Source organism: Camarhynchus parvulus, chromosome 9, assembly GCF_901933205.1.
Source record: "Camarhynchus parvulus chromosome 9, STF_HiC, whole genome shotgun sequence".
NCBI lineage: Eukaryota > Metazoa > Chordata > Aves > Passeriformes > Thraupidae > Camarhynchus > Camarhynchus parvulus.
Genome location: NC_044579.1, coordinates 20,824,489 through 20,851,876, shown reverse-complemented (window position 1 = coordinate 20,851,876; position 27,388 = coordinate 20,824,489). Strand labels below are relative to the sequence as shown.

Sequence of the window (27,388 nt, the reverse complement as noted above, 5' to 3'; positions counted from 1 at the left end):
ATGTGTTATGTTAGAAAGTGATGCTGTGTTAATTTTCTTAAATAGAGTGTTAAATATAGTTTTAGGTTATAACAATGTTAAAATAGAAACTATGCTATGGAAGATACTTTTTCTGAAGAAAAGACTCGCAGCGAGATAGCAGCCACAGGACACCTAAATCTTTCAGAGAAGAAGAATTTATTGCTCTCTTATCAGAACTTCTTGCCTCGCTCAGCCCTGAAGACACTGTCAGGATTCAGAGGAAGAAGGTGACCGTGATCAGACAGAATCCTGTGTTTGAATGGAATTTATGCATCATGTATGAGGTGTATGAATATGCAACAGGTTATTGTTTTTAAGGGTTAATCCTCTGTTAACGTGTGTCCTTTTTCGGGCTTAATGTTGCCCAGAAAGAGGTACCCTGACGTCCATAACTCTTTGTTTCTGTTGTCTTGTATTGTCCTAATCCAAACTGTCCAAATTATTGTTACTCTAATTATATTACTACTTTTATAACCATTTTATTACTATTAAACTTTTAAAATGTTAAAACCAAATGATTGGCGTTTTTCCCACTTTGTTCCCTGGCTGAGCTCACCTGGCCGCAGGTGCCCAGGGCACGTCCTGCCTCAGGTCCTCCTCCAGCATCTCCGCCTGCCGGTCAAACTCGTGCGCCAGGCTCTGCAGGCTGGAGTCCAGCTGTGCGAACCGAGCCTCCAGGGACTGCAGCCTGCTTTCTACTCTGGGCGGTGGGAAACGAGAGTAAGGGAATTTCGGAAGGAATTGGGGCTTTCTGCCGTGACATTGCATTGTGAACGGCTTCAGACACCGTTCTGGGGGTCCTCCCATGATTTGAAGAAACAACGCTAAAAGTCAAGGTTTGTTGTCACATCTTTTTGGCAGTTTCCTGGTGCAGAGATCCTGACATTTCCAAATACAGCTGCAAAATTAGTATGTAGATATATTTGTGTCTCTCAACCATATGTGTTATCAGTGGCATTGGATTTTCTCTAACACATTTTGAGGGGATTTATGCTTTTATTTGTAACATCGTGGTCTTCTGAACCATTTTCATTTAACATTGAGCAGAACTTATTACTTGTCTGGTTAAAAATTATGCAAATAATAAACAAGCCACCCGCGGTGGTTTTTTTTAACAGAACTGTCCTTCCATGGAACAACTGTGATAAAAACTACTTCATTGCTTGTATTTATCAACTGCTTTTTCATTATTTGGTATCTGTTGTGGTTTTTCCTATTTAAAACTGTAAATTATAAAGATGACGTTTTGAGTTTTAAGCCACTCTACTTTTGCTGAAGAAAATTGCCTGTTTTAAAAGAACTTGCTGTATTGAGACAAGGTACAAGGGAATGCCAGGACTTATTTTTGTACCCATTTCTCTCTTTCCTGGGGAGACAGGGTGTGCTGGGCTTCTGTCACTGTGGGTGGTTTTTATGAAGACAGTTTTCTCCACATTTTCCTCAGTCACCTGATTGACATGGTGGTGTGTTATTGAGAATCTTGAGGATCTGAAAGCTAATGTAAATAATTCAAAGTTTCTTCCTAAGTACTGAACAACTATCTCAGTACTATGTAGTCAATAGTGATTTACTAGCAGAGCATCACCTGCTCCTTACAGAATTTTTTGTGATTTTTCTTTTTATTTTACTAGCAAAACTTCAGGCTGTATCAGCTAACAATAACTACACTATCAGCAAATATTATTACCTACACATTTTTCCTTATCTTTTTTCATTCCTAGTTTACTCCACTGCTTCTGTGACCTACCTGTGTTAAACACTCTATTACCTGTATCTTTGTATGAACTTTTTGGAAGGACAAAATACACAGCAGCTGGTGATGACATTAAAAGATAAAAAGCCAAAACAAAACCCTTCAAATATTTTTACATTCTTTGACGTGTATCCCACGGTATTTTAATGCCTGTTGTCATAAGAGATGGACCAAAAATGCAATTTTTTCCTATCAGCATCTCCTCCCTCTCCCTGCCTGCCTCTATTCCTGCCTCCTCCTTCTCCAACCAAACTCTTCTTTGGATTCTGTCTGCAGCTGACCTGAATGAGGAGAAAATAAAAAGACTTCAACAGTGGCATATTTTACTAAGTATCCCCGACCTTAATTCATTGTCTGGCCGATTGTGCAGATCCTTGTCTAACGACTTTCTGTTGTTTCCTGAGGCTAGAGGCTTCCTCTGCAGCCTGGTGAAGTTCCTCTTACTGGTGTAGGACTCCTCTTGCTTCAGCAAGAATTTTGGGACGAAAATAGAACTTTAATTGGAAAACTAAGCTGGTGACATGTAGAAATGTAGGGAGTTGAGAAGAACTGGAAGGATTGATGTGTCATAATTGGATTGAATCTGTCAGCACAGAGAGAGCAAGTGCAGAAACTGAGGTGAGGTGAGTTGGGGTTTGCTATGAGTGACTTTCAGAGCTGGGTTGTCAGATAATGAGTGTTCTTGCCGGTGAATTGTTGGTTTGCAGCTTTTTATCATGGTAAATAAGCTTCCTCACAGCCCATTCTCCAACTTCCTCCTCTGCAAGTAAGAGTGAAGTTATCTAAGATCTCATCACTAATGCTACTCTCAGTGCAGCAGTTCCTCAGCAGCCTTCAGTCCAATGCTTTACTATTTGCCCAGTTTTGTCTCTCAAACATTTTTTAAATTGCCTGTCTGTAAATTAATCTTCTGTATTTTTAAGCACCTGCAACAAACATTTCAGCATTTGCCAATTTTAGATCTAAAAATGTCTGTTCAGTTATACCACACTGAATTCCCACAGCTGTAAGTGAATTCTGATGGACTGAGTGCTGCTGCCTCTTGATCTAAGTTTGGAATGAAAAGAGGAAGAATGGATTAAACCTCCTGTTTTCATTTCCATCATGACCTCTGAACACTTTTTCCTTTAGTGTAAGTGAAGTTACCACTAAGTCAGTGACCTCTAACTCTGACTAGTGTACACACAAACCACATCCCCATTCTTTACCAGAAAGCTTTTAAAATTCCTCTCTTGTTAGCACACACAACATAATAGGAAGCCATGCAGTAGAAGCCATTCCCAATTCTCTGCAAGTGTGGTTCTATGTGGAACCTTATTTCTGCTATTCAGGCATTTACAGAAAATGACATTTTGGAGCTGTCACTCTGTGGGTTTGATTTTCCAGGCCAGTGCAGCATCCCACACTTCTCCAAGCTCTCCCCATTCCCTCACTTTATGGTACATTAGACACACACTTCTTCAAGCAGTTTCCCACAGAATTAATTTTCACTTTTTTCTTTCAGGAGTTGTTTCACTGTTTCTCCCTCTGGTCAGGTCTTTTGTGTTCACCATCGTGTGAATCAGAGTCACCCAGGCTGTGGGTGAACCAACAGTATGAGCAGTACTTCAACAAGAGGAGCAGTTTCTTCCCAAGTCTGTCAGCTGTCTGTCTGTCAATACATAATCATTCATTTCCTGAGCAGAAGTACTGCATCCCATCAGCTGTGATACTCTTGACAGGGATCCTTTTCACTGCAGGTAAACCACAGTTGTATGTCTGACACCTGATTTGACTTTTAAATGTCTCAACACTGCATAGTTTGCCTTTAAATGTAATATGTCATAGAATTCCAGAATGGTTGGGGCTTGGAAGAACCTTAAAGCCCACCTCATTCCATCCCCTGCCATGGGCAGGGACACCTTCCCCTAGACCAGGTTGCTCCAAGCCCTGTCCAACCTGGCCTTGGACACTTCCAGGGATCCAGGGGAAGCTCCCTCCCAGTAATGTGAAAATCCAGAGAGTGGGGACAGTATCCTGCCTGCCTCTAACTGCTGAGAATTTCAGACCCTCTTTTGACTGTTTTTCCTGAAAATCCATGCTCATATATTTGTATCTGCTCTGAGCCACCCCCACTGGTGCCTGCTGCTGCACAGCCCAGCACGGATCAGTGCCAGCGGGGGCAGCTGAGGCTGGATTATTTTTCAGGAAGTCCATGAACCTGTTGGTCACGTTCCTCTGCCAAGTGCAGGCTCTGGAAATGGAGGGTGAATCAGCGTCACCTATGACCTGATTCCCCAGTGATGGTGATTTGTTTTCCTTAAACTTTTAAGAAAGATCCATTCTTGGGGATTTTTTTTTGCTCATGATAACCACTTACTCCCTATCTTTGAACCCTCCAGATTCTGAGGCATGGTCTGAAAATCAGAAGTTCACCTCAAATCTCCAACTAGAACAGCAAGCCTGAATTTCACAGAAACACAGAATACACTGGGTTGGAAGGGATCCACAAGAATCCAACTCCTGGCTGTGCAATCCCACCCTATGCCTGAGAGCATTGTCCAAATGCTTCTTGAGCTCTAGCAGCTTTGGTGACATTCCCTGGGGTACCTCTTCAGTGCCTGACCACGCTCTGGGAGAACATTTTTCTAATATCCAACCCAAACCTCCCCTGACACACCTTAAGGCCATTCCCTCAGGTCCTGTCACTGGTCCCCACAGAGATCAGTGTCTGTCCCTCCTCCCCCCTCATGGAGAAGCTGTAAACCTCTGTGAGGTCTCCCCTCAGTCTCCTCCAGACTGAATGGACCAAGTGCCCTCATGCAGCTGCAGTCCATGGGTGATGGAGCAACTGCCCAAATCCTGCAGCAAACAGCCAGGATGGCAGCCAGGGAATGAACACCACCATGGAGCTGATGGCTCTGTCCCTCCTTCCTCCCCAGTGAGCGAAGGAGAGATGAAGCCTGTTCATGAGCTCCTCTCTCCCTGCATACACCCCACCCTGCTGCCCACAGAAGTTTCCAGAAAAGCACAGGTTACCCTGGTGTGGTGTCCCATGTCCCAGCCCTCCCTGTCCCTCCCCAGCCCCACAGGACCTGTTCAATGTCTCGTTCAGGGAGCGCAGGGAGATGCTGCCTTTCGCCATCTTCCTGGAGAACACCAAGAGAAGGAATAAAAGCTGGAGTGGGCTCGCTCCTCTCTCCTGCAGCCGGCAGCAGGGACAGGGGATCCGAGTCCTGCAGGAGGTTGTTTGTTCCAGGCTTTTTATAGCCTGTACATCCAAATATAGGTCATGGATGCACCAACACACGTTCATGGACATGTCACACACTGAACCACGCAGCCCCTTCCTCTGCCCCCCTGATCCCATGGCTTCACAGATGAACTAATTCACAGCTAACACAAAAGGGAGCAACCACAATTCTATGCTTTTTTTTTTTTATTGCTGTGTTTTGGCTTCAGTTTGCTGTTGCGCCCACCAGATCATGTCTTGGGCCAAAGTCTCCTGCTGAGAAAGGCTGTACAAGCAGATTGCCTTTGTTTTTTTTAATTAAAAAGGTATGAAGGTAAAAGCTGATTTGGATGAGAATGAGTTGTGTTTAGTTGCAAGGAGCTGCTTTGAGCAAAACCAAGACAGTTGGAATCTCTTCCATAAAGGGTGGAGAGAGGCAGCACAACCAGATAATGATTTTCCAGAGCTGGGTATGTAAAAAAAAAAAGAGCTGGAAATTTTTCCAATATAATATGAGTCTGGTAACAGCCCAGTTGGTGAAACACAGCAGCACAAGCCCAAACCTCCCACCAGTGCAGCAGGTCCTCAGCCAGCACTAGGAATTCAGTTCTGTGACAGGACAGCCCAGGAAAAATCCCCTTTTAGAAAATTATTTGCCCACTTCATGGGAAATCCAGCATGAACTGAACATGCCCAGAGCTATAACATTTCCACTTAGGTCTTCCAAAGTGGAAATGAAGTGAAACTTCTAGCAAGCCAAGTTCTGCTCATTGTGTTTCAAAACTTTGGGAAGACAGGAAGTATTCAGGTAAGGAGAAGCTGTGCCTTTGACCCTTCGTATTCACCCTGTGATGGGGGTACAGTAAACTTTTGGACACAATTTTGTGTGAGTCTGGCACTATTAGAGTGATTCTAAGGACAAGGGAAGAGTGAGAGAGAAAGCATTTATTAAGACAAGTGTAATAGTTCTTTTTCCCTGGGATACACAACTAACTGACAGCTGACCCAGCAAACAGGTGTAACAGTTCCCCTGCTCCTTCTTTTGCTGCAGTGAAAAAATTCAGTTGGCAACCACAGGGAAACTCATTTGATTACTTGTTAATTGATGCATCTCTAGTCTATGCAGCTGCTGACAGAGTGTGATGAAAACCAGATTCCACCATGACCAGTTTAAGCCAACTGGGACATAACTTCATGGGAGAAATCACACAGAGCACTGCAACAGCCCAAACCACATAGGGCTGAGCCAGTGACAGCCCTGCTGCTGCTCAGCAGCCTCACTTGGCATTGTGGGTGTCTCCTGAGCACTAAATTTCTCCTCCAGCCTTAATTACGTCAGCTCAGCCATGAACTAATGTTACCCCTAAATATAGAGACCCGTTTCACTTAAATTCAAGCAGCAAGCTGCCAACCCTGCAAGAGAGAGTGGCTGTGAGCACAACAGCCACAAAGAACCAGCACGAGGCCAGGGACATCCCGAGTGCACAGCAAATCCCTTCCCCTCCCAGGGACCCAGAGGAGTTCACTGTCCAGGTCACTGTCAGTGCATGTAACTGGCTCTCAGAAGTGGTTTTATCCCCCAGACTTCTGTAAGCACCTGGGTGCCTTAAGGTTCTGGCAATGGATAGGCTGATACAGAGCTGCTCTGGTCAGCAACCAACACTCTCCTGGAGCCTTTGATCTCTGCACACGAGAGCCAGTTCACCTTCTCTCCGTGCTCAATGCTGAGCTTTGGCACAACTCCATGGTGTTCATTTGAGGCTGCTTTGTTGAGCTTCCCATCTTTTCTGCTGCAAGCAGCTGCTTGGGCCTTTTTCCGGTGCAGAGATTTTGCTGGACTTTTCTGCTGCTTCCCGACGTTGCTGCTGAGATCCCAGAGCAAGACTTTCCCATCGTTTCCTCCAGACAACAACCAGTAGCCCTCAGGCATAAAGAGCACCTGTGAGACTCCCAGGCTGTGAGCCTGGAACTCCAGCTCATGCTCAAACCTGGCACCAGTGACTCGGAATATTCGGACTTTACCGTCCTGAGCTCCACAGCTGAAGATGTTGCCGCAAGAGGCCACGGACAGGGAATGTGCAAGAGGTGGGTTGAAGAACTGCCCGGCTGACTGGGGGCTCTCTTCCTCCATCTCACACTCCTGCAGGTTTGTGCTCCACAAGGGACGAACTTTCTGCAGGTTCCACAGCATCACCTGGGAAAAAAATCAATTTTTTGTGTTTTACTTCAAATGGGATGTTTAGTAGTAAAATAAGCAACCACGCTTCTCATCCTAGCAGAGCAAAGGCTGTGTGTGACTCCAAGGGGTGTAAGGGGTATGGTTAAACTTGCCCTAATAAATGTAGCAAATCTTTCTGGCCTGCTTTCCAAAGCCCCACCACCACACTCTGCAGTCAGTGACTCAGACCTTTAGACCACGGAAGAGATGCAAACACTGCTCTAAAAGCTTTTGCATTCATCTCAGCAGTAGTAATCATGACATCCTGCACATCAATTATTGAGAAGGAGGGACAGGGAAACCCTAGCAGTGAATAGAGATCATTATCATTCTGGATTTCTGTCTCTGCTACTTGGCCTATAATAGTCACTTCCACAAACGTGTCTGAAAAATGGGACAGCAAAAGGCAAACAGCAGTTGAGGCTGTGGTTTTTAAACAGGCATATTTGTATTTATTTTTATATCCAGTGAGTAGATCTGGTTTGTGCTATGGAGTAGGGGATGCTTTACCTACTCAGATGGGGCAGGTTGTGCTTTTAGACTTCCTTTTCCAATGCCACCCCACCTCCAAGCTCCCAGTGAAGAATCTTGTACAGCAGTTCAAGCCCTACAGATTTATACTGAGCCAATTAAAATTAATGCTCTCCAGACTTTTGTAGGATCTGAATTGACAATGAGCATTCTCAAGGCCAACAGAAAAAAGCACAAGTCAGTCTAATGCAGCACTGGTGTACTGTTTGCTTCATAAAGCTAAGCTTCAATTTGTTATTAATAAAAATACTCCTTCAGTAGTAATCACCAATAAGAAGTACAGGAGTCTTTAAATTTAGTTCACAAAAGAGCCTGGCTCTGCATTTCTGGAATCCAAATCACACTAAACCATCTGAAACATATTTCCTGTCACTTTCCTGTTTCAGTTACTCTGTTGCTGCTGCACTAAAACTACTTCCACAACAACTGTGATTTACTGTAAATCAGAGGGGCTGGGTGATGCTTACAGAAAATACTCCTGCTTTCATCAGAGACAGGACTGCAACAATCTGATGAATCCATCAACTGCTGAAGTGTTTTCTGCAAACTAAGTATTTTCTGTCCTCACAGCATTTCCCCTGCTTCATCAAAACCCCTAAAAGAACTCCAGCAACCTGAATTTCAATTCTCATCATCCACAGCTTCCCCGAGGGTTTGACAAGCCCAGAACATGTTTTGTAGAGCTCATAACTTGTCCAAAGGCATGGTGCAGCACAGGGCTTCAGAGTTCTGCAGCTAAGCTCCCCTTTGGGAAATGATGTATCTTAAATGCAGCCTCAATGCAGAATGATGCTCTTCTCACTGTACAAAAAGCACACTAATGAAATCCTGTTTTGGGATACTGACTTTCACTTAAAAACCAACTTGCTGAGCTACAATAAATGAAACTAATACTAAAAAGTCACAAAAAATAATCAGCTCACTTGTACAGAGTTGTACATAAATGGTTACAATTCTGATTAAAAGTTTCCAGCCACAAGCTTGTGTATCTGCATTTTAGGGACCAAAATTAAGCCAGCTGAGGGACTGAGTGTTTACTCCTCCCAACAGGCTCTATCATCATGGCTTTAACACAGAAAAATACACTTTATACTAAATATCAGCATGTATTTCCTCTAATGGGTGTGAGATGTACTTTGGTTTCAAGAACAGAGGGTGAAACTGCTCAAACCTGTCACGCAAACTTCACCCTGCCACCGCTGGAACCACAGAAACCTTCAAGAAGCGACAGTTTTCATATCAGGCCAAACCAGGAATGTGGTCAGACCTCAACCACTGGAAAGAAATTACTGAAAAATATCTGTTCTGGGCTTAACTCCCAGCATGGCTCTTCTCAGAATGCAGAGGACAAAGTTTCCTCTTGATGAGAATAGGAAGGTTTAAAAGGCAAAGAACATTTCATATTTCCAAGATGCTAACAGAACAAAGGATAAATGATACAAATCACTTGTCCTCACAGTGATACGTTCCACTTGGAAAGATGCTGCTCTACCTGCCTGCCTCAAGCACTGTGCCTTTCCCTCACCATCCTTTGCATCTGTCTGCAGCCACAGCTGATCCCTAGGGACAGCTGCTGGTTTTGCTCAGTCCAACAAAGAGCTAATACAGCACAAGAGAGCTTTGCACTGTATTCTGATTTCCCCTCACCCCACTCACTTTTCAATTGTAAATGTCAACGAAGATAAAAACAGGGGCAGAAGCTGCTGAGTGGAACACAGCACAAACAGCCCCAGCAGTTAGGTTTTGGGCCAAAACTACTTCAGAATAGTGAGGGAGCTTTCCAGTGACTGCAGGCTGAACACCTTCGTGCTCAGTGAAAGCCTGTGGGTGCCACACTATTCAGGTGGGTAATTACTGTTTCACTTCATTAATAACCGTGCACATGTATGCAAATCACCTGCATGTCCAGTCCACAGGAAACCAGGCTTTGAGGCCGCTGAGGTCGGAAGGCAACAGACGAACAGATGTTGGAGTGTCTCAAGGACCGGCTGACTTTCTTGCTTTCCAAGTCCACAACCTTTATGGCCCCCGAGTCATCGGCCGCAGCCAGCAAGCTGTCGGTGTCGTTCACCGCCAGGCAGTTGATCTCCTCCTCGTTCACGTGGAAGCGCTGCAGGGGCTCCTGGAGGGAGCGCACATCCAGCACGCTGATGGTTTCTCCGTGGGCCGTGTACAGCGTGCTGGGCCGGCGGGCCGAGAACACCACCGAGGTCACATCATCCGCCTGCGGGAGCCGCAGCTGAGCCACGGGCGAGCCTGCCCCGTCCCAGAGCGCCAGCTCGCCCCGCTCCGCGCCGGAGGCCACCAGCCCTTCTGTGCTCACCGTCAGGCACAGCACAGAGGAGGAATGGCCACCGCTCCACTTCGCTGCCATGCTCCAGGGACACCCTGAAACAAACAAAAAAGCCCTGAGCTGAGGTGGTTAGCGGTGTCATTACAGCAGAAACTCATCAAGCAAGAAGATCATCCTGAAATTCCAGTGTCCAGCTAAAACGGGCACCGCGACAGCTCAGGACAGCTCAGAACCCAAGTGGAGCTTTTGCGACACCAGGCACAGCCACGGTGCCGACCGGTCTTTTCCAACCTAAATAATACAATGAGACTTTTAAAAAGAAGTATTACTAAGTTAAAACAGGTTGCAACACATTTAATTGGTTCTCAGAGCACACCCATGGCGCTCACCAACCTTAACTCTCCGTGGTGTGACTGCCCGCAGCAGCCTGTGTCACAGCACTGCTTAGGGGAGCATATCAGCAGAAAATTAAAAGAAGGGCGAAAAAGGGCAGCACAAAAGTGTTGGAGGGACTGGGACGCTGTGGAAAAAAGGAGAGAAGCACACGGGATTTGTGTGACAGCCCAGCAGTCGCTTCGCCGCCCTAAGGTCCGTGCGTTAATTTAACTAATGGGCAACAACCAGCTCGTTTCTAGTGGTTTTACCTTCTTTCGTTTTTTACAACCACGTTATGTTTTCCATGTGATTCTTGTTGACCCAGATCTAAAGAGCAGCCAGAGCCCATTCATTCCACCAGAGGAACTTCGCTCTTGGCGATCAAATAACACGACACAGAAGGCCGATACCTTCCCTGCAGCTCGCATCGGGGCAGATTCGCGGCCGCCGGTCCCCGGGGGCCCCAGGTGAGTCGTACCCCGCCAACCCCCGGGCCCTGCGGCACCTCGGTCCGACCGCCCCCCGCCCCGGCAGGCCCGGCCCTGCGGCCGCCTCCCGGCCCGACCCGGCCTGCGGGGCGCGGCGCTGCCGGGGCCGTCCGGGGGCTCGGGAGGCGCGGGGCCCTCACCTCTCACCTCAGCTCCCCTCAGCTCCGCCGCGCTCCCCTCGCCTCCCCGGGCTCCGCTCGGCTCCGCCGCCGCCCCCGCCCCTCGCCGGCCCCCGCGCCCGCCGCGCACGCGCGGGGCGGTGCCCGCGGCCGAGATGGCGGCGCCGCGCGCCCCGCGCCGTGAGGGCCTCGGGCGGCCCCGGCCACACCGGGCGGGCGAGGGCAGCGCGGGGGCGATGGCGGCGGGGCCCGGCCCCGGGCCCGGCCCCGGGGCGGCCGCGGCGTCGTGGGGAGGGCCGGGCTGGCGGCTGCCGGGGCGGGTGCTGGAGCTGGTGTTCTCGTACCTGGAGCTGCGGGAGCTGCGGAGCTGCGCGCTGGTCTGCAAGCTGTGGCACCGCGTCCTGCACGGCGACGAGAACAGCGAGGTGTGGCGCAGCCTGGCCGCCCGCTGCCTGGCCGAGGAGGCCCTGCGCACCGACATCCTCTGCAACGTGCCCACCTACAAGGGCAAGGTGAGGCCGGGACCCCCGCCCCGCCGGGACACCCCTCACCGCCTCCCCCGGCGCTTGGGGACACCCCCGCAGCCCTCCGGCCCACCCGCCATTGGAAACCGAGGGGGCGGGAGGCTGGGGAACACGACAGGGTTTTATCTCCTAGAACCACAATGGTTCGGGTTGGAAGGGACGCCTCCCACTAGAGCAGGCTGCTCCCAGCCCCGTCCATCTCCCCCTCCCGCCTTGTCTCGCCCAGGTCCGTGCCTTCCACCACGCCTTCAGCACCAACGACTGCTCGAGGAACGTGTACATCAAGAAGAACGGCTTCACGCTGCACCGCAACCCCATCGCGCAGAGCACGGACGGGGCGCGCACCAAGATCGGCTTCAGCGAGGGCCGGCACGCCTGGGAGGTGTGGTGGGAGGGCCCGCTGGGCACCGTGGCCGTCATCGGCATCGCCACCAAGCGCGCCCCCATGCAGTGCCAGGGCTACGTGGCCCTGCTGGGCAGCGACGACCAGAGTTGGGGCTGGAACCTGGTGGACAATAACTTGCTGCATAACGGGGAGGTGAACGGCAGCTTCCCCCAGTGCAATAACGCGCCCAAATACCAGGTGAGGGGGTTTGGAGTAGGCTGGGGGGTGCTGGCTGTCCCTCGCTGTCCCGGCTGGCTGCTGAATTGCTCCTAAGTGACTCTCAAAGGTCTCTTTGCCTCCGCTGCAGAAGGCAAATGGTTCTACCTTGTGAGCTCTTTCTCCCCTTCATTTACTACACCTGTGTGGTGTTCAGTGCACCTGACCCTGGGTTGTTCCCACACTTTAATCTCAAACTCTGAGTGTGAAACCTGTACTGTGGCTGTCTGCTTAGACATCGCGGTGCTTTTTGGAATAAAACCTGAAAAGACTGTTGTAGCTTTCTGAAGTAGCGACTTGCCCCACAGCAAAGTGAGTGTCTGAGGGCTTGTACCCCTTTGTTGTCTGGCAGGGTGAGCTGAAGTTAGTGCTTAGGTGAGAATCTTCCTGCAAAAACCTGCGGCAGTGATGATTGCTGCTGCTTTGCTCACTGGGCACCTTCCTTCCGTGGGTGACATCTCTTATCTGGAATCTGATGTTCAGATAACTTCAGGGTGTTAAAGAGCAGAGGCTACCCTACCTTTTTGTCCTTATAGAAGTGCTTGGCTTGTCATTCTGCCTGCTCACACAGCTGCCTTTTCACTGCTGGATTTGCTCGTGTTACAGCTCAAACTAGATCATTGTTATTTCCATCTCATATTCAGAGAATGGATTAGAAGGGACTTTAAAAATAATCCACTCCAACACCCAGTGCTGTGGCTTTCTTTCACTTGTGGGTGAAGATCTGTGTAGTACCTTGCATCTGATATTCCTAAATTTTGTGTGAAAGTTCAAATCAATGACCCTTTGGTATATTTTGTGTCCTGTGCAGTGATCTGCTCATAGAAAACATGCTTGCAGGAAACACATGTGTGTGTTAGTGTTTGCTAGAAGAAATTCCCAGTGCTGGGGCTGGCTGGAGAAGAGTCAGGAGTTTGTGTGGTGCCTGCTCTGCTTGTGGCTGTTGTCTGGGACTTTTGTTGGTGTCTGAAATAATGTGTGCTAGATAAATGCAGGGAACTCTGTGCCTGCCTGGATCCAAGGCTCCTGCTGTGGTCAATGCTGGTTTCACTTGTGTGTCTATGTGTGTGTGTGTGTGTATATATATATATATTTAGGGGTTTCATTTTACATTTTGTACTGAAATTTCCTTTTACCTTAGTGAAGGAACACCTCTGTCAGTGACAGCACCTGCATATTAATCTATTCTGGGATTTTTTTGTAGGTGGCACTTGCCTTTCTTAAACCCATTCTCTTTAAAGATGCTCCTCATAGAGCAGTTGCTGCTCAGCAATAGCAGCAGCTGAACACAGAGTTCAGGTAACTTGGAGCCCATTGCAGAGATTCCAGAGCTCTGCAGTATTCTGAAAGCAAACAGCACATAGTGCCTGCTCTCAGTGCTCTCACAGGTTCATATGGGAAGGGTCATGTTTATTATCATAAACAGGTGGTGGATGCAGGCTGTCCTGGTGAAATTGAGAAATTCCCATCATAAGATCAATCAGTCATGAGACACAGGACAGCCCTGCTTTAAAATTCTCTGTTATGTTACACTTTGCATTATTTTTGTTTCCATCTGAACATGCTGACTCTCTCTCTGTGTTATTTTTATTCTCCCTCCTGTCTCTGTTTCCAGATAGGTGAAAGGATTCGAGTTATCCTGGACATGGAAGACAAAACATTAGCGTTTGAGAGGGGCTATGAGTTCTTGGGAGTTGCCTTCAGAGGACTGCCAAAAGTTTGCCTGTATCCAGCAGTGTCTGCTGTGTATGGTAACACAGAAGTGACTTTGGTCTACCTGGGAAAGCCTCTGGATGGATGACATGGATTGTTTCGTTGGGACGTCGAGATGTGGATGTTTGGGAGGAGAAATCTGCATGTTGCTTAGAGGGAAACGTGTATTAGAGGAAAAAAAAGAACAAAAAAGTGTGGGTGTGTGTCCAAGAGCCATCAAGGGAACCACGTGGAGTTTGGAAACGGAGGACCAGCCGTACTTCAGAAATTGTGTTACATTTCCTCTTTCTGCCAGGCCAGGAAAATCCTCAGGGCTGCAGTTGGTTGAGTGGGAAGCTGACACATGCATGTCGCACCAGATTTTATTGCTAAAATGGCAGTGTGACCTCAAACATTTGAGAAAGGACTTGATACAAAAATGCTTGAGGAAATTACCCTGGGATTTGTAAGTGGCGTGTTTTGTGAGAGACTCCCATTTCCAAACTGCTTGTTCCTTCCTTCCTTCCTTCTCCCTCCTTCCCTCCTTGGGGCCAGCGTGGGGGCTGGAGCAGAGCTGGGGTATTTACAGTTTTTAGTGTCCTCAGAGGCACGGTCTGTGCAACTGCCCTTCTCTGGTATTACCATACAACACGTGTGCAGCTATTTTTAAGTGTATTTTAAGGATTGTATATAAAGAAAATGTTGAAAAGAACAGTTAAAAGAAAGGGTTTGCTTTATTCTAACTGGGACAGAATTTCTTAAAGGGAAAAAATAAAATCACCCCCCTCCCTGGCACCAGAACACACAGCTGGGACAGGTGTAGAGCCTTCATGTCAGTGCAGTTCTGTTGTAATGTGTTTTGGGATGCTCTTGTGGAGTGAGGTGCTGCTTTGGGTTGTTTCCTGTGAAAGTTTCCATGGCTTCAGTGACAGGTTTGTTCTCTGTAGGAAACAAAAGCGTTTTCCCCACGAGTTTCCTTTCAGCAGAGCTTGTGCTCCCCTCGGGGAAGGAAGGCTGAGCACAGCACTGAGCCTGCCTTCCTCTCCACGTCAAAAATGCCACCTTTTCAAAGCATTCTCTCACTTGCTGATCACTGTTGTGAGATGTCTCAACTTAATGTGGAAGGAGCATTTGGCTTCTGCAACCAGACCTTACTTTCAGCTTCAGTGGCTTTATGAAGCTTTAAGGCTTGCCTGAACCTTTCTTAACTGAATGAAATCCCCCAGCACCCCAACATTCACCTGCCCAGGACTAGTAAAACTCTCACCTGCCCTTTGATGGGGATTCTGGGTCACATTCAATGTTTGTGCTCTTCACTGATTTTCTCAAAGCCATGTCCAGACCCCCCAGGCGTGTCTGTGTGCTGGCCTGTGCAGGCTGGGAAGCTGCCAGGTGTAGTGAGGAGGGAATTCCTGGTGAAACCACTTTGCTGTGAGGCTGGAAGGTCTGTAGGGAGCCCTAGGAGGGCCCTTCAACAGGGCAGGAAGGCTGTGAGACCCATGGCTGGCTCCTGGCTCTGGTTTTGTGCTGGTTGGCATCTCCCAGAGCTGCCTGGGCTGTTTTAGAGCTGCTTGTCAGAGAGGGAAAGGAAATGTTTATACAACCTCTTTTTTGCTTGGTTTTTTTGGTGGTTTTTTTTTTTTTTGTTTTTTTTTTTTTTTTTTTTTTTTGTGCTAGAGAATGTGAGTTGCTTGGTACCAGACACTGGCAATTCTCTGAGCATGGAAGAAAGAGGAATTCCTCTTGGGCTGTTGCTCATCCCCTTCCCTGTTCCTCAAGGAAGCGAGTGAGGCTTTGCCTTGGAGTGCTTTTGGCCAGGTAGATCACCAGGTTCTGCCCTGGAACTGTGTAAGTTGTTACAATTTAAAGGATTTAAAAGTATTTATTTGTTCTGTGTGTTCATTGCTGAAAGGCAAATCAAGGTCTGTTCCTCTTGCTGCACCAGACAGAATGTGCTGTGAGCAGTGGAGGTGTTTGAGGTGGTGCTGAGAACAGCCAAATAAAGGATGTGGGACAGGCATCCAAGTATCTGGACAAATCTGTTACAGGCATTGATTGTACTGGACTGTGAAGTGTCTGCAGAGCAGAACTGTGGGGCATAGAGTTGGGGATAAAGGAAACAAAACCCTGCCCAGTTTAGGAAAATAAATAGTCCCCAGGATGAATGTATCCTCAGTGCAGTCCTGAAAGATGCAACCTCTGCTGTTGTCCATGATCCAGTTAGAGGCAAGGAAACCCTGAGTATTCCAAGGAGTTTTAATCACAAATTCAGATTGATTCCCATTCTTCAGACTGCATCTTACCCTCTAAATAATTTCCCTCTAAATCAGAAATGCTGAAAGTTGAACATTCCTTAAGGGTGGGTTTGGGCTGACTCACTTGTGTAAGATTATAACTTATTCCTGGAGACCAATGCTGGCTGTACAAAATATTAAAATAAACTCTGCTATCATTCAGAAGGATCTGTTGGTGTGGATTGTTGGAATGGCATCTGCTGAACCCCACAGATGGGAAGAAGGGAGCTGCAGTTTGGTGCCCCAAGAGGACAGAGGTGTTGGGGCTGTGTGATCTGCTGTGTGCCTGCTGGGAAAGAGAGTCTGAGTGGTTAAGGAGGGCTTGGAAACTCAGGGATCTGATAGCTGTGATGGGAAATTCCCTCCTCTGAAGCAGGGATGCTCTCTCCTGATTGTGGGAAAGGCATTCCTGCCTGTTGGAGACCTCTGGGTTGGAGTTAGGGTGGTGTGGTCACCACTGATGCACCGAGGGGTCTCCTTCCCCCTCAGCTTCCTGCTCTTTCCTTTGCTTTCCCTGTGGAAGTTCAATATTTCACAGTGCTTTTAGGAAGAAGTATTGTGGGTTTGAGCTCTGAGGCACTTTCCAAACTCTCTGCATGAAGAGTTTGCTTTTAAGCAGTAAATCCTGGCTGACACCTCTGTGACTGTGTTCACAGGGGTCTGAGGATGAGGGAAGAGATGAGGATCTGACTCCGTGTTTCAGAAGGCTTGATTTATTATTTTATGATATATATTATATTAAAACTATACTAAAAGAATAGAAGAAAGGATTTCATCAGAAGGCTAGCTAAGAATAGAAAAAGAAAGAGTGATAACAAAGGCTTGTGGCTCGCACAGAGAGTCTGAGCCAGCTGACTGTGATTGGCCATTAATTAGAAACAACCACATGAGACCAATCACAGATGCACCTGTTGCATTCCACAGCAGCAGATAATAATTGTTTACATTTTGTTCCTGAGGCCTCTCAGCTTCTCAGAAAGAAAAATCCTAAAGAAAAGATTTTTCATAAAAGATGTCTGTGACATCTCCTGCAGGAGCAGAGAAGTTTGTGCCGGTTTGCCAAGAAGGCAGAGTTGGTTTTTTTAGCCTGAGGTACCTCAGAGTCAGCTGAGCAGTTGTTTGGGGTATTTTTCCTGCCTTGACAAGGGATTTAAGGGCTTTGGTCAGGAGGAACATCAAGTGTTCACAGCCCCCATAACAGAAATCAGTCAGATTAACAGGTCTTGGCTTTAGACTCTTACAGGATTTCGGGATAAGTGAGCATTTTATCTGTGATTTTAATAAAATCCAAAATTCCTTGTGGTTTGAGTGTGCTGTGAAATCTGTTGGGAGCTGAACAGTGAGTCCTCTGTCCCTGCCATATCTCTGGGGAGGTGAGGAGCTCCATGTGGTCACTGGTTTGGGGACAGAGGCTGTTCGTGGCCTTGGTGGCACTTTGTGCTGGCCCTGAGCTGCTTGTGTGACACCTCAGGTGCTGCTGACAAACTGATAAATCAAGGTGGGCTGGGAAACTCCCTCCTGGAAAATGCTTTTATCCCAGCTGGAAGGCTGCAGTGAGTGTACATTTTTGGGAGCCCGGTGTGCACCTTCCCCTGGCAAAGGCCCCTGGGTCCTGTCCCTCCTGGCCACGTTTCAGGTGACAAACCCAGGCAGGAGCAGATGGCCCTGGTGCTGTGGCTGTGCTCTTCCCTGCCTGCCTCCCCATGTGACAGTGAGAAATCCAACTTTTCTCCCTGCCTATCTCTGATCTACGTTTCTAAACTCCCTGAGCACACTGGGTGTGTTTCCAGATGGCTGCCTCTATTTTTTTTTCCTCTTCCATTTTGGCTGGGTTGATGACAGCAGCGATGAGTTAAAATAACCCTGGGCCTGATCGTAGTCTGATCATGCAAAACTGGTTTTTTCAAAGTATTTAAGAGGTGAGCAGTCCTCAGTCCTTCCTTAAGCTATGTATTTCCATGTGAATATTTCAGTTTTTACATTTTATAAATAGCTCTTAGATGTGTAAGTGAATTTTTTTTTTTCACTTACTTGCAGTGAAATCTGCAGACAGAAAACAGCATTATTGAAATTGCACTAAGATCCTTTGGACACTTAAAAAGCTGCTTTTCAGGGGGCTGGCAGTGGCCATGCTTGACTCTGTAAGTGACAGTAGCCCACCTTGTGCAGAAGTATGATTGAAGGAAAAAATGAATGAAGCAGTGAATGAACACAGAAAGCTTTTCCTGGTGGATTTGCTAATTCATCCCTTAAGCATTATTTTTTCTTCCTTCTGCTGGATGAGGCTGTGTGACTACCAAAGGAGCTCTCCCATCTGCCCACGAGAGGGCAAAGCTGTGGGAGCCTTGACTTGTGCTCAGACAAGTGCTGAATACAATAAATGTTTTTAATGTGGAACCTTCCCCCTTAACAATTACTTCCTGTTATTTTCAAACACCAAACCAAACTAAAAAACCTCAACAGAAGTGGATGATGGACATAGAATTTTTTAAAATTCACTCCTTCATTTGAGCCCTGCGTCCTGAAGTAGGCTGAGCAAATATTTGCATTTCAGAAAATTATTTTTAGTGACACCAGACTGAGCTAAAGCTCCAAGATCACCTTAAAGGACTGAAAGGGATTTGAGAAGCTCAAGCAAAATGTCAGAGTTGCTGTTCAAGGTCCACTTTTTCCAAGACTTGCTTTCCTCCCCTCAGGCATTTATGATGAAGAAATAGTGATATCAGCAAAAAATTATTTTTAAAAAATCCATTGCAATTGAAAAACAAAATAAATCAGAGTAATTGAAAGGGAATTTTGAAATTAAACTCATTGTATGCTACAAGTGTTGTTCATTCTTCTGCAATTTTACCAAGTCAGGAATTGAAGGGATTTTCCCCTCATGCCTGCACTGGCAGGTGTGGTGTGAGCTACCTGCAGTGGTTCCATGTCTGCTTGATTTATTTTGCCTTTTTTAATGTGGAGCATCCCTTGCTTAGGAGAACTCAGCCATATCCCATCGCTTTTCAATAGCAATCTAAGAGAGTAAACTCTGCCAGCCCCAGTGTGTGGCTTCATAAAGTGCTGGACAAACCTTCTAGTAAGGAAATGGATATTGACCAAAATGCTTTTTTATTGTATTCAAATACTGCAGGGGTTAACATTTTTCATGGAATCCAGATTGGTTTGGTCTGGAAAGGGCTCATCCATTTCCAGCCCCTGTCATGGGCAGGGACACCTTCCACTAGACCAGGCTGTACAGCCTTTGCCAGTCCCAAATCACCTTTTGGGTTTCTTTGATGGCTTTTTGTTTGTTTTTCTGTGCTCAGGTGACAGAGGCCACTTTGCTTACACCAGGTCCCATCTGACACTGGGCACCTGACCCCTTCCACAGGCTCTTGTGCAAGAGCAGAGCTGGAGGGTGGGATCTTGCTTTGGAAGCAGTCAAAAGATTTTATCTCAACTTCAGCATGGGGTTTGATTTATTCCTGGGTAAATAATCAGAGTGGGTCAGAGTTGGAACATCAGTGGGGCTCAGGAGAGGGTGCAGGATGGAAAGCAGGTTGTTTTTAGCGCCCACCTCACCCCAGAGTGCTGTGCAGCTCTGGGATGTGACTCTGCTGAGCTGCTCTTCCTGGCAGGAGGGTGGAGAGCAGGCGGAGCTGTGATATTGATCCTGTGTCTGCCTGAGCCTCCCCCTCCTGTGCTCCTGTGCTGACTCAGGTCCCAGACTGAGCTGGAGCTGCTTTCAGTCTCTCCCAGGGATGGCATTTTGGATACAGCAGTGATGTCACCTGTGTTACACTGGCGTCCTGTGTTTGAGTTTGTTTTAAAACCCACAGAAATATCCTGGCAGTTTTCCTGTTTTCTTACCCAAGACCAAGGGATATGTCCGAAGTGCTAGAGCGAGCTCCAACTCCAAACCCAAAACCCACAGACAAGCTTTGTCCTGGTCCCTCAGGGAGCCTGCTAGAAATGCAGGGATGCTGTGTCCATGGCTGAAAACCTGGGAAAAGGGGATTTTGTAGGGTGCATTTGCTGCCAGCAGATCTGCCTGCCAGAGCAGGCTGTGGCACAGGAATGTTGGCCCTTGTGGTCAGAGAGGAAGATGGGTGGGACATGCTGAGCTCTGCAAGGAGCTGAGAGAGTTTCACTTCCCTTTGGGTTTGTGACTGAATTACTCACTTCTCTTAAGCAGAAAGGCAGCAGGGAGGGAGTTTGTGGGGCTGCAGATGGGGGTATATTTTTTTTTTTGGTCAAAATTTGCATTCCTGAATGATGTCACAGCAGTGACTTTGTCCAAACCTTGTCCTTCTGGTGACTTACAGCCTCCAGCCTTGAGAGTTTTAGGCTCAAAACTGACAGAGAGGAGGTTGAAATTTGATATTAGGAAGAAGTTCTTCCCTCTGGTTGCCCAGAGCAGCTGTGGCTGCCCCATCCCTGGAAATGTTCCAGGCCAGGTTGGATGGGGCTTGGAGAACCTGGGATGCTGGAAGGTGTCCCTGCCCATGGCAGGGGTGGAACAAGATGGCCTTTAATGTTCCTTCCCACCCAAACCATTCCATGATTCTGTGATTAAAGACTTTGGTTAATGTGCTGGAGTAGCTGGGTCAGGGGGGTTTGTTGCTTTCAGTGGTTTATTTTATTGCACAGTACAACAAAGGTCAATTTATCCACAGGTTTGGCAATCCTGTGGGAAAAGCTCGGGCAGCTCCTTCAGCTCTCACTGCAATCCAAGTCCAACTAGATGACAGCAACCTGGTTGTGGGGCTGAGGAGATCTAGAAGGAATCACAGGATGGTTTGGGTTGGAAGTGACCTTAAAGCCCATCCAGCCCCACCCCCTGCCATGGGCAAGGACACCTCCCATTATCCCAGGCTGCTCCAAGCCCTGCCCAACCTGGCCTGGAACATTTCCAGGGATGGGGCAGCCACAGCCACTCTTGGCAAAGGATCGGAGGTGTTTTCTGACTTTGGGCACTGGCTTCTCCTGCAGATGCTGTTCTCCAGAGCATCTGGACTGTCTTGGATCACAAGGGAGGGGATGCACTTGGCTTCCAGTTGCTCAGAAATACGAGGTTCTGCTGCTTCAGCATCCAACACATCCTGCTGTATGCTGTGCCCTGTCACTGTCATATTTTCTGGAAAAATCCCTTTGCCCAGGGTTTCTCTCCTGGGAAGCTGAGAAGCCTCAGAGGAAAAGGAAAACAATATCATCTCATTCGCTTCTCCTGTGTTTTGCTGCTTTGGAATGTGTTTGGAGATTGTTTATCCAACATGTGAATTGTTTTTACTTAATGGCCAAGCTGTGTCAGACTCTGAAGAAAGAGTCACGAGTTTTCTTTAGTATCTTTTAGCCTTCTGTCTGTATCCTTCCTCTATTCTTTAGTATAGTTTAGTTTAGTATTCTTTAATATAATATAGATGATAAAATAATAAATTAGCCTTCTAAGAACATGGAGTCAGATTCATCATTCCTTCCTTCCAACGACAGGGGAGCCCAGAAAATACCACAGTGCTCTGGAGACCAAGAGAACCAGATGTTCTTCTGCTCCCCCAGGAGAAATTCACCTCAGCCTCGTGGTGTGGATCCTGAGGAGCCCCAGGCCCCAGCCTGGGAACAGCAGGAGTGTGAGGGCTGTGAGCAGTGCTGCAGGGAGGGGCAGTGGAAATGAGATCCCTGCTGCAGCTTTCCCTCTCCAGTCACTTCCTTCTCATTTACAGCCCCAGCAGGAAGAGCCGTGACCATGGATGGAGCTGCCTGGGCTGGACCTGCCTGAGGGAAGGGAACTGGGCAGAGCCTCGCCCCTGCCTGGGGTCTGGGAAGGGGCTGTGGCCCAGCCACTGACCAGTGTTCCAGACTGCAAGGCGAGATGTATTCTGTTACCATCTGTATGGCAGCTGTCTTTTGTCAAGTGGCCATTTTCCTTATCTCTCTCTCTGAGTGATCACAACCACTCCTCTCTCAGGGGGGCCACCTGCTGATAACAGCTGTTGAATGTCACTCATGGCTGATAAGAACTACAGCATCCCACTGGGAGATGTGAGCCCAGAGGGAGGAGCCAAGCATTGCTACCCGGATATAATCTGGAGATTCTGGAACACCAGCACGGCTTCTGCACTGGATTTCCCAGAGGAACAGCAGCTGCCTCTTCCATTGGATATTCAGAGGAAGAGACTGCACCTTTCTCCAGGATCCCTGCTCCAGCAGAACCACACTGACACTGCAGGAGGGCTGCAGCCACAATTCCAATGGGACTGCTGCCAGCACCCTGACCCACAGGGTGTCGGGTTGGGTTCTGACTCTGGCAGTGTTGTTCTAGCGGACTGCATTGTTTATTTTACTCTTTTTTTTTCCTTTCCCTATTAAAGAACTGTTATTTCCTGCTCCCATATTTTTGCCTGAGAGCCCCTTAATTTAAAATTTATAGCAATTTGGAGGGGTGGGGAGGGTTTGCATTCTCCATTTCAGGGGAGGCTCCTGCCTTCCTTAGCAGACTTCTGTCTTTCCAAACTGAGCCACAGAACCACCTCAGGACAGAGCCCTCCAGTGCTGGCTAATGTCACTGTTAGGCTGGACGTGACATACACACGTGATCAGGGTCCAAGAAGAAAAAAGTTTTTTATTCTGTGTGTTCTCCAGCTTATACACTCTTAACAAAGTGTGATCTTAAGTCATTAACTACATCACAATAACTTATTATATTCATTGGTGCAAAGCAATTAATGTCAATATAATTGATAAAAGTTTGACAGAAATGTAATAAGGCATCTATACACATCTTCCTATGCACATAGTCTAGCTTACAAAAATTTTCCTGTATCCTTTCTAATCTGTTTCCATGCTGATGGCCTTGTGTTCTTCCTTGCTATGGATACACTCAAAAATCATCAATTGTTATTTCTTCTATTAACTCAGCTTTGCTTGCAGGCCAGCTGTCAAGCCCCTCCATGGCTGCTTGCTGGAATCAGGGTGAAGCAGAGGACAGAGCACCTTGCTCACTGCAACAGGGATGTGTTAAGCGCTGTAATGCCAGGCCAGAGCTGTTAACAGTGGATTTTAAAACCTATTCTTGTGTGTGAGTATCTGAATGTCCTTGCCGTGGCTTTACATGTGCAACAAATGCTCCTGGCAGGGAGAGCAGTTGTTGAGGAATTGAAAAGCATCACCCTTACTTGAGAAACCAATTAATAAACAGGTAATAAAGAAAACAACATGTTGGTGCTAACTGCGAAGGCTGGGTGAGTTCTGGTGCCTTTCACAGCCCTCTGAGGCCTCAGCAGATGGAGGTCCACTCCCTTTGGAGGCAGATCTCACAAGCATCCATACCAGTGTTCAGTCAAAAATCCCTTCCCACCCTGTGCTCTCAGGAACGTGGGTTTGACTCCCACTCAGTCCTGTTCCTCCCTCTGTTCTGAGTCCCGTAGAGAAAGTGGGCACCTTTTGGGCACTGAGGGGTCAAAGGTGGGATCCTCTATGAAGTTCTTGCTGCGGGGCTCCTGATCGGTGTTTAGATCCTTCACCAAATGTGCTCCAAGCCCAAAGACATGATTTTTCCCAATTGTTTTTGCTGCAGCTCACCTGGATCCCTGTGGGCTTGTTGCATGTTGTCAGTCTGGGGGGATTTTTGCCTCCCTCTCCTCCCTGATCTCCCACAGCCCCAACCCCTCTGGTGTTGGCAGCCGGTGTGATGCTGCAGGGGTGGCTGAGCAAGCCCAGGGCTCTGCTCACAACAATCCAGAACCAATCCTGCCTTCAGAGAAGTCTTCTTTGAGCCCTGCTTTCCATCAGAAAACCTGGCAAAAGCTAGGAGATTGTTGACAGCTGCAAATATGTTGAAGAAATTCCTGGCTGTAAGGGAGGTGAGGGCCTGGCACAGAGCAGCTGTGGCTGCCCCTGGATGCCTGGAATGTCCAAGGCCAGACTGGATGGGGCTTGGAGCAGCCTGGGACAGTGGAAGGTGTCCCTGCCCATGGCAGGGGTGGAATGGAGTCCTCCCAGAGGAGGGTGATGAGGCTCCAGGGGCTGCCATGCACAAAAAGCAGAGCCTGGAGCTTTACTGGCAGATGCAAGAGCCAGCACGTGCCTTTCCTTGGAACCAGGTAAAGCAGCAGGGAGGTGGTTCGGGCACAGCTTGGGGGAAAAGATGGTTTTGAGGCTGATTTATATCCTTGGGGTTTGTCCCTTGGTTTGCCCTGCAGGAAGTGCCCCAGGGGAGCTGTGCTTCCTGCAGAGCTCCAGCCCTGCTGCAGCTCTCTGAGCCCACTCTCCTGGTCAGAAATGCACCATCCCAGCATGGGACACATCCCTGGCTACCCCTGGGGTGAAATTCCCTTTGGGCAATTCAGCCAGATGAAACTTCAGAGCTCAAGTTTAAACTTCAGGCATCGAGCTGTCTATTTCAGCTTTCCCCTTTTGCCCATGGAACAAATTCTGTTTTCTTTTTTGTGTTCATAGTTCCTCTTAAATTGAAGGCAACTACTGCTTCTGGCAGCTCCTGAGATACAGGAGACCTCAGGCTTCCCTGGTTTTATCCTGAGCAGGTGATTAAATAAAATAAATTAAATTAACGATGCTTTGCACCATCATCTCTTGCAGAACCATTTTTTAAATTCTTGCCAGTTCTCCATCCCACTGGGAGTCAAGGAAGCCCATGGAGAAATATTCCTGTTTCCCTTTTCCCCCACCCAACAGGTCCTGCTGCTGTGTGAACCATGAGTGACCCTTCTGGTGCTTCCACTTGGGAATAAATCACAGTTCCTGCAGGAAAACACATGTTCAGTGATGGGGTTGCTGTTTCCTGTTGCAGTTTTGACAACTTGAAGGCTGTTAAGGGAAAAAGATTGTTTGGAGGAGAAGGAGGTGGGAGGAACAGAAGAAGCTCACTGGGTGTAAACCCATCAGGGGATTCCCAGTCCTCTCCTACAGCTGCAGGAATTGCAGCTGCATGTCTGGACATGGCTCCAGGCAGCTGAATCTCCTTCAGTTTAACCCACCCGAGCCTCTGATCTGCACTGGAGCTTCCTGAAGGGCTGATCAGAGGAGCAGCTCAGTCCCTGTCCCTTCCCTGTGCTGGTATGAAAAAATAAATCACCCCCTGTGAAAAATGCGTATTTTATGATTGGCTTTTCACAAATATTAAAATGAATATTATATGTGTTATGTGAGGAAGTTATGCTGTATTAATTCTCTTAAGTAGTGTGTTAAATATAGTTTTAGGTTATAACATAATGTTAAAATAGAAACTATGCTATGTAAGATACCTTTTTTAAAAGAGAGGAATGAGGTACTCCCACTGAGATTGCAGCCACAGGACACCTGAATCTTTCAGAGAAAGAGAATTTATTGCTCCATTATCAGGAGAAATGAACTTCTTCCCACCTCGTTCAAGCTGAAGGCACTGTCAGGATTCAGAGGAAGAAGCTGACACTGCCCAGACAGAATCCTGTGTTTGAATGGAATTTATGCATCATATATGAGGTGTATGAATATGCAACAGGTTATTGTTTTTAAGGGTTAATCCTCTGTTAACATGGGTCCTTTTTCTGGCTTATGCTGCCCAAAAAAAGGTACCTGGACTTTCTGTAACTCTTTTTTTCTATCGTCTCATATTGTCCTAATCCAAATTGTCCAAATTATTATTACTCTAATTATATTACTATTTTTATAACCATTTTATTACTTTTAAAATGTTAAAAGCAAGCGCTTGGCGTTTCTCACACCCCCTCTCGATGCACACATCAAATCCTTGCTGAGATGGCTGGGTGGGGGTGTGAGGGGAGGAAAAGGAGGGGACCCAACAGCAGCTTCAGGACCTTTTCAGAGCCATCCGGCTGCAGGATGTGGGGAAAGTGTGAAGAGCAGCAGCAGCAGCACAGAGCCGTGGGGTCAGCCCTGAAGTGGAGCTGCTTTCCAGGAACACCAGGGTGGGGAAAGCCTGGATGGGCCCTGCAGGGGCTCTGCCAGCCCCTGGAGCTGCTGGGGATGGGGGTTGCACTGCCCTCGCTTTGGGGATGGGCTGGGGGCAAAGCAGGGCATGAAGGAGGTTGTTTTCTCTCCCAGTTCCTCCTGGGCTGCAGGAAGAAGCTGGTTTGACCCCCAGGGCATCACCTTGAAGGTGGCACCACAGAAAGGAATCCATCAGGAGCCTCCCAAGTCCATCAGAATCCATCAGAAGCCTCCCAAGTCCATCAGAATCCATCAGAAGGTCTCCCAGAGCCTCCCGATCCAGAGGGTGGAGGATGCCCAAGCGCTACAGCTCTGCCAGCTCCTGTGTCTCCAAGCACCACGTGAGGGGTTAGAGTGTGGGCTCTTGGCAGGGTTTGGGATGAGGAGTTTGTGGTCACAGCTGGTCTCAGCTTTTTGTGTGCCCTTGAGCAATGGCATGGGAATTTTGCCCTTCTGTGAGCTTCTGCCAACTCCTGTTCGCTTCTCTCTTCTCCTTCTTGATTTTTATACATCAAACTTCCTTGAAAATGGAGGAAATGAAACCACAGGGCTTTTTTGTGAGTGACAAGGGAGAGGTCAGCCTCCTCCCAGAGAAGAAATGAAATTTCGGGGGAAGGCAAAGAAAATTATCTCCCTGGTCATTTTTGCTGGTTTCAGGAGTTCGGGGGCCACGTGGTCTGGCAGTTCATCTCCTGACCCTGCAAATATCCCACGGGCACCATGGAACACATGGCACATGGAGCATGGGCCTGCTGATCCCAGACAGGTCCTGCTGCAGGGCTGGATCCTTTCCCCACAGTTTTGAACCCTTTCCCAGCTAGGTAGACCTGGGCAAAGTTTTCCTCATCAGAGGCTGGGTTTGCTGGGGACTTGGGGGTGTGTGAGGACCCTGGGGAGGGGGAGACGTGGGATGAGGAGATGGAGAGCAGGGCTGGATGGGGCTGAGGAGGAAGGGGACCTCCTTGTGCATATTGCCTTGGAAATGTGGATCTTTGTTTCCTGAAAAGCCATTTATGCTGACTTTCACATGGGGATTAGCACTCAGGAGGTCCCTGCATCCAGGTGGTTCTGACTTGGGTTTGCTGAAATCCCCAGCAGCTCCAGGACACCCAAAGGTCTGTGAGCAGGGGGATAGGAGCATCCTGAATCTCACTTAGACAATGTGAGGGACAGGCACTGGCATCCCATGACGCCGTTCACAGGGGTCCGAGGATGAGGGAAGAGATGAGGATCTGACTCCATGTTACAGAAGGCTTGATTTATTATTTTACGATATATATTATATTAAAACTATACTAAAAGAATAGAAGAAAGGATTTCATCAGAAGGCTGGCTAAGAAT

General features: G+C 47.8%; 2 protein-coding genes across 2 annotated transcripts; one reads left to right on the top strand and one right to left on the bottom strand.

Moving 5' to 3' along the window:
- Positions 1-5,184: 5,184 nt before the first annotated feature.
- WDR53 (WD repeat domain 53) lies at positions 5,185-11,086 on the bottom strand. Its single transcript, XM_030954613.1, has 3 exons — positions 11,038-11,086; positions 9,632-10,122; positions 5,185-7,179 (listed from the first exon to the last, which is right to left on the bottom strand). Exons 2-3 carry the CDS (start codon positions 10,106-10,108, stop codon positions 6,592-6,594), a joined length of 1,065 nt encoding a protein of 354 aa, XP_030810473.1. The 5' UTR covers positions 10,109-10,122; positions 11,038-11,086; the 3' UTR covers positions 5,185-6,591.
- Positions 11,087-11,147: 61 nt separating this feature from the next.
- On the top strand, positions 11,148-16,288 carry FBXO45 (F-box protein 45). Its single transcript, XM_030954614.1, has 3 exons — positions 11,148-11,521; positions 11,760-12,116; positions 13,750-16,288. The coding sequence occupies exons 1-3, from the start codon at positions 11,165-11,167 to the stop codon at positions 13,933-13,935; spliced, it is 900 nt and encodes a 299-aa protein (XP_030810474.1). The 5' UTR covers positions 11,148-11,164; the 3' UTR covers positions 13,936-16,288.
- The last annotated feature ends 11,100 nt before the right edge of the window (positions 16,289-27,388 follow it).